The following is a 7,561-nucleotide window of genomic DNA, read 5'->3' as shown; positions in this document are numbered from 1 at the left end:
TAGAACACAAAATATTCAGGATGCAAAATTGAATTTTGAAATACAGACTTCTAACAAATCAAATATCCTACAGAAAATTTCAGTAAATAGCAGCCATATAACAGGCAGCTTCTTTCAAGTATTTACAATATACTTAGCGTCACGTCACGAGTTTAGGTATGCCTTTTTCCTTTGTCCTCTTCCAAATACCCATGGGTTTTAAAGCATCTCAAATAACCAGGTATTTAAAGGAAATCAGACACTACACAGGTTAAACAACATAGTTCTATTAAAAACTATCTTTAACCATGGCACTCAGTGACAGCAATACAATACTCCTTTTCTGCAAAGCAACTAATATAAAAATATGCCATAAAATCATCTCTAGACTAGTATACTAGTACATACATGTAATCATAACATTCTTTTATAAACTCTTTCCTGAGATACCTTGGGTTGTTTGATTTTCTTGTATTACTGGATGCATTATCTTTTATGATTCATCTAAAACAATTGTAAAATATTTCATATGTGCAGGACGCTCAGTAACATGTAAAAAGTAGTATGTAAATATATGGCAAAGAAACAGCTCTTAGAAATTACGTGCTTTTTCACTTTGTTACATTTTTTTAACATTTGGCTCCTTGGGAGATGGAAGGGAGGAGCATGAGAGACCTGAAATTAGAGCTATGAATTGACAAAAAGCAGAAATGCATTTCAGGAATGTTAGGAGTTGGAATATAATATAAATGACACAAAGAGAAAGCCATAATTCATGTTGGCTATGTATTGCCTTATAAAGCAACTGGACATACTTTAGTCAGTTCACAGTATAATAAATATTTTCACTAATCTGTTTCGGAAGAGCCAATGTTTTTTAGGGTTTCAAGCTCCTCTGTAAGTTTCTTGTTCTGAACTTCTAGCACTGCAACACGACTCTCCAGACATTTTATGTATTCTTTCTTCCGACGACGACATTCTTTAGCAGCTTCCCTGCAAAAAGCAGAAGTAAAAAGTGCAAACAAAAAAGCCATTTGCATGCCATTAGAAAGCTCAGCAGAGTGTGGAGACTATGACAGAATTCCAAGTTTTGGAATAGCTCCCAAATGAGTCTGAAAACACTAAGCAAAACTGGGTTCCACAAGGGCCTCAAGTGTCTCGTTCTCAAGTTCATATGGCAATCTGTAGAATTGCTTCCTCTCATGCCTTGATTAAAGTTCATAATAAACGAGGTCCAAATGAAAGACAGTTACTCTGCTTTATGACAATAAAGATCTTTGAGGGCCTTGAGTTCCTCAATGAGAGTCTTGTTTTGGTTTTCAAGCACAGCCACACGATTTTCAAGACATTTGACATATTCTTTCTTCTTTCTGCGACATTCTCTGGCAGCTTCCCTGGAACCAATACAAGGCAAATGACTACAGGAACAGCCACAATATGGCAAAGACTGGATAAATGAAATTACCTGCAATCCCCGCAGTTCCACAATAACACCACCAACAACAACCAACAACCACCATTTGATTGCACAAACAGAACAGCAAATAACAGCCATAAGCAATAACATCGTTAACATACAATTCAAAACAACTAGAACTCGAAACAAATTCAGCATCAACAAATACAAAGATGGAATTAATAACACACAGAGGAACTGAGAAAAGCAGCAAGCAAATGATAACATAATGACTTGAATTCTACTAAACATTAAGACTGAAAGCAGCATTTCTTCTTCCAGTCACATTCCGTTTTGTGCGCTTATCAGGAGTATCATCATCTGCAATCAAAATCTTAAAACCAAAGCCAAAGAATTTCCTTTCAGAAAATACAAGCATAACACTACTCTCTTCAGATAAAAAGCTAGATGCCAATCTTACAACTTGCTGTAATTTTATTACCTTAACGTAACAATCTACAGTAAAGTTCAAGTCCAAAAAAATACAATTTATTAGCATTTTAGAACTCTCCACCTGGGCACATTTTGGTCACATGTGTCTGGGGGTTTTTTTTGCTGCCGGCAAATGGCAGCCTGAAGCCATTATCACAGCTCTGCTCAGATTTCTGTTATATTGAAACTAAACACTTTAGGTAGTATTTTCAGAAGCATGTCACTGAACATGCATTCGTTCCAGAAGTTGTTTTAGAAGTGGAAGTCCACTCCTTTAACATCTTGGAACGCAACAAATTGTGAGTGTGTAACTTTCCAGCAAGTTATATGAGAGATAACATAGATACTAGTTCTAAAACTGAAGAGAGGAGAAACAAAAGGGAGGCACAACAATGCAATGATCCTCATGAGTAATTTAAAATAGAGGACAGGCATGAGAGCAAAGCAATACCATTAATTCAATCATAAAGCAAATAGCTATTCAGTGAATTTAAGATCTGCACAACAGACTATTTCTTCCATTAAGCTAACCGCCATTGACAGTGGTGGCTACACACTCGAAAAAGGAAAGAGTTCCCTAAGAACAACAAGAAGAATGCACAGAGAAAGACTGGCATTTACAGCATACAGTCAAGTCCATGTAAACTTATTAAAAAAAATAAATATATAGTCACCTCACACAACATGCCTCACAAAATGACAGAAGCACTGCACAATAACTTATCCCAGTAGTCAGCTATTTAGGAAAGTCTATAATTATCATTCCATCCTTGAATAAGTCCTCTTCACAGCATCATTAATGGACAGCTGCTAATGAGATTCTCAGATATTTTCCTAAGCAATTTTTTGCTGGGATGTTTTAGAATGACCAAACCCCTACCGGTCATTTTACTGTCAGTAGGAGTGGCAGGGAGAAATTTCAACAATAAGTATACCTCCATATCATCACAAAAATTATCAGAAAGGGACAACACTGATTTCTGAATTACCATAACATTTCTGAACTAATCATCCATGGTGGTACGGTCAACTCTAACTTTGCAGAGTTAACAGCCAATATTCAATGCTATAAGGATGTGGGATGACTGACAAAGAATTCCTTGCCTTCCCTTCATCAATCACAGGCAGTGCTCATGACCTTAAGAAGAAAACTTCATTAGAATGTTTTGGGCTTGTGGTTGTTTTTTTGTTGTTGTTTTTTTTTTTTCCAACACTGACTATTAAATGTTGCACAGTCTTACCTATTTTTCATAAGTCTCAGCTCTCTCTTGCGTGTTGCCTCTTCTGCCAGTTGCTGAGGGCTATGCAAAGTCCCTGGCGAGGCTGCCATTACCACTCCCTGAGGTAAGGTAGTAGTGGGAGTCCGAATCTGGTAAGCCGGCATGTCTCCAGTGGCAGCTGCATAAAATAACCATATTTAAAACTTGATGGTAAAAAAGAACAAAGCAAAAGTCTCTCTGGAAATAAAAGATTTCTGTTGATGAGTCATCCAGCATCCCTGCTACATAAAATATTTCACAGGCCTGTAATGTCACAACTGTATTTGTTACCTTACTAGCATTTACTTCCATGCTGCAAAATAAGTTACCTAAATTGCTCTAGTATGTGGCCCCACTAGCCAGCCAGTCTGAAGCCTATGAAAGCTTCCACATGGCTCTCGTCAGACCACGTAGGGAAGGCTGTTTGGGAAACACTGTCAGAGCATCCACACTTATTTCCTGTTTGCACAATCCCATGAGAAGAGGTCCTGCTGTTGCAGCCACTGAGGTTTTATACGGTACTCCTGTCCTCTAACAGAGGTTTTAGGAATCAGCTTGCCTCAAAAGTCAACTTTCTCCTCCTTTGCTATGATAGCAGCAGCACCAGCCCTTGGAACCCTGTGAGAGCTGCTGTTACTAAAATGAAAAGGAACAGACAAGTGCTCATGGTGAACAGGAGTATGTTCTTTGAGCAAAAGGACCACATATAGGATGCTACAGCATTAGCAGGCAAGAGGAGGTAGTGGTGGTTGCACAGGAAGGGATGTAGCTACACAGTAAATTGCAGTGCAAAAGTGCAGATCCAGCTCCTGAGCCCACCAGTTTTGAGCTCTCCCCAAGCTACAAGCAGATCTGAAATCTGACGTTATTTGGAACCAATACCTTTCTGATAGTCTCACCTTATTTCTTTTATTTCTAAGGACCTTTATTCCTACATGATGCACCCCAACTTTAAAACACTGTGAAAGTCCTAAGTACTTGTACCTTGTCTGACATAGAAAAAAGTATCCCTCTTCAAATTATAAGCAAGTATTTTTCCTACTCCTTTCCACAAACATTTTATATTATCACAGAACAAAACTTCAAATTATCATTAAAGCAACTGAACATACTGAAACATGAACATACAAACTGAACATTCAAAGATGAAATTTCAGGGGCTGTTATAGTTGAAGTCTTTAAAGCAATATTCAAATAATGGAAAAACTTGTGTCATGGTTTAACATCAGCCAGCAGCTAAGCATCACACAGCCACTCAGTCACTCCCCACCTCACCCCAGGGGTGGGATGGAGGAGAGAATCAGAAAGGTTAGAGTAAGAAAACTCATGGATTGAGATGAGAACAGTTCAGTAATTGAAAATAAAATAAAAATAACAATCATAAACTGTAATGAAAAGGAAAATAACAACAACAAAAAAAGAGAAATAAACCCCCAGAAAAAGAAATGATGCAAATGAAAAACAATTGCTCACCACCAAATGACAGATGCCCAGCCAGTTCTGGATCAGCGCCCCCCAGCCAGCTTTCCCCCTAGTTTATGTACTGAGCACGACATCATATGGTATGGAATATCCCTTTGGTCAGTTGGGGTCAGCTGTTCCAGCTGTGTCCCCTCCCAGCTTCTTGTGCCCCCCAGCCTCCTCGCTGGCCAGGCAGTATGAGGAGCTGAGAAGTCCTTGACTTGGTATAAGCACTGCTCAGCAATAACTAGAACATCAGTGTGTTATCAACATTATTTTTGTTCTAAATCCAAAAGACAGCACTATACCAGCTACTAGGAAGAAAATTAACTCTGTCCCAGCCAAAACCAGGACAACTTGGAAAAATAAAATGTAGCCAAACACATTTTGAGGGGACTGATGGGTAAAGCAGTAAAGAGACATCAGTCAACTACAGGGGGAAAATCCCCCAAATCTAAATTTGATACAAAAACTATCATTATTAAGTTAATGCAGTGCTTTATTAATTAAATAAAAAAGATCAAGCTGTGTTTAGACTACAATTCTACCACCACGTCCTGAAATCATTATTAGCTTAAACATTTTGTACTTCCCTGCCGCCTCAGTCCTGCAGGTAGAAGTGTTTGCGATATTACAAAATGAACTGGACCAGTGAACTGACCTGGGTTACAGATAAACCCCTGGGGCTGGGGGCAGGGAGACAGAATTCAGCCCAGGACAGCCCTGTGAGCACTAACAGGCAGCCACTATGAATACAGGGCTTGGTCTTCTTGTACATCTGCAAGAGAATTACTTAACCCCTTCTTTAAGTTCTCCACATCTCTTAGCAGTCCCAGCTATGTCAATGGGACATATAGATACCTCTGCTCACTGTTTATAAAAATGGAATTTTAGAAAGACTTCAGCCTCACCTTTATGCTGGCCACATTACATACATTTTATAGATTGTATGGTAAGGACTACCTTTTTCTAATGGAAAAAACAAAAAAAGGTTAAACAAAAAAAAAGAGATGTTATCTCAGCATTAGCTACAATGCATTAGAAATCCAAGTGAACCATTTTGTAGATCAAGTCAGTCATGAGGAAAGACCCATAACCCAGGTCACCTCAGCCTGGCAAGACCAACTACTTTGTTGTCTTTGTTTGATTTACACTCAGATGTTAGCTAACAGGATTTACTGCTGCTGCTGCTAAGGGGACTCCGTGTGATAATGTACCTGCAACACAGCTTAACAAAAGTGAGTCCCTATCTCGGCTGGGATCAGCAAACAACAGGTAAGTAACAACATGTTACACGAATAATTTGAGCAGGTTTCAATAGTGTCTGTCCCTGCCTAACAGTTGGCTCACTTCTAAACCTACCAGCGTGGTAGGTTTTAGAGATAAGTAACCATTTTGGCAGTACAGAGCTTGTAAATTCAGACACCACGGTTTAAAAAGAAAAAAAGGATAGCACTGACAAAGTATCTTTTAGCTGCGCAGTAGTATGTGCTGTACGATACGGTATGGCAAATAGATTATTTCAAAGTCTGCAAATTTTTGTATAATATCTCAAAAAGTAAAGAAAACACTGTTTCCCCCAGAAAAGATGAAACAAATACCCCTGGAAAAAAAAAAATCAGTTTAAACCTAGTAATGTTACATGTCTAGCACATGTTGCACAGAAGGGTACCTTCCATTTCAGCATCTGAGTCAGAAATCCCACACGTTGATCCAGACTGTCAAACCACTGTGGTTGTTTCTAATGAAACCCCATGGACGTTTAAAGTAATTTCTAACCTACCAGACGCAGGACTGAGACACTAACAAAGCAACAAACCTGAAGATGGTGTATTTCCCTAACACACTGCCCCAGGCCATTCCCTCCCCCCACCTCAAAATTACAAGGGAGTAAAAAGTCACTGAAAACCTGTAAATTGAGACTTATAAAAAGACAATTATTAACAGGAAGATAAACAAACAAAAAACAAACCACACCTGGAAGACTACAACTAACCTTGTAAATGAAGCTCTGTGAGAAATTAAATAAAAATAAGTTCCAAAAAATCAACCACCTTGTATCAGCAGGGTCTTGGAAAAAGTAACTTGCTGAACACTAGAGAGCATCCCTGCACTTGAGCTCTTTCAGTGACTACCCAGGAGAAAAAAAGCCTGATGCATGCTATGAATTAGTCCATCTATTCTTCCCTTCTGTGAGTCATAACGATGGGACTAGATTATCAAAGGGTTTGTAACTTCACCACTAAACTGGCTAAACAAGGCATGAATCATTATCCCTGTGAGCTTAAAAAAACCAAAACGTCGACTTGGAGAAGATACTTATCTTCGGATTAATGAAACAATATATACCAGCAACGACACAGCACGTAGGTACCGGCTGTGAACTGGTTAACATTACAGATCTGCCGGAGGCAATTGACGAAGCAGAAAGGAACTGACTAAATCGCAGCATGACTTGGAGCTGACGTCAATGTGTATCTTGTTTGGAGTTTAACTTTTCCAGTTCCCTACTGCAACACGATTCCAGGAAACCTAATGACGTCAGCTTTTTGAACTCAATTAGCTGAGGAACAGACCATTTTAACAGCGAAGGAGAAAACAAGCAGGCATTACAATACTTAAAATTATTGCCCTCTCAAATTTGCTTGCGTTCAGTATTTTCTTTAACAATGAAAGCACAGGGTTTATTTACACTACTGAAACAATGCACACCTTTTCTCTTACACCTATGTTTAAGCCTATTTTAGCTATCAAATCTGAAGTGTTTATTGCTGAACTAAAACCCTGTCATTTTTACAAAATAAAAAAACCAATTATAGTAACATCTGACTACCTCCACAATAAAGAAGAATTTAAAGGAAGAGTGGTGGATCTTCAGCAAAATCCAAAAAAAGATTAGTTATCTGAATCATTCTGTGCAAGAACTCATGCACTAACAGTGATCTTTTTCCCCCCAAATGAAACTGTTAAAATT

General features: G+C 38.6%; 1 protein-coding gene across 8 annotated transcripts in view; it reads right to left on the bottom strand.

Moving 5' to 3' along the window:
- Positions 1-250: 250 nt before the first annotated feature.
- The window catches only part of CREM (cAMP responsive element modulator), a 35,907-nt gene continuing 28,596 nt past the window's right edge, over positions 251-7,561 (bottom strand). For 4 of the 8 annotated variants that reach the window (XM_056335902.1, XM_056335900.1, XM_056335904.1 and 1 more), the window contains 2 exons: positions 3,109-3,265; positions 251-1,373 (listed from right to left, as the gene is read on the bottom strand). In XM_056335902.1, coding sequence (XP_056191877.1) covers positions 1,229-1,373; positions 3,109-3,265 — 302 coding nt within the window. In that variant the 3' untranslated portion in view covers positions 251-1,228. The other 4 variants (XM_056335901.1, XM_056335906.1, XM_056335907.1 and 1 more) reach the window with 3 other exon arrangements.

The sequence above is a fragment of the Falco biarmicus genome, chromosome 4, assembly GCF_023638135.1.
Source record: "Falco biarmicus isolate bFalBia1 chromosome 4, bFalBia1.pri, whole genome shotgun sequence".
Taxonomy (NCBI): domain Eukaryota; kingdom Metazoa; phylum Chordata; class Aves; order Falconiformes; family Falconidae; genus Falco; species Falco biarmicus.
Note: the sequence above shows the minus strand (reverse complement) of the source record. Positions and strands in the feature narration are given on the sequence as shown.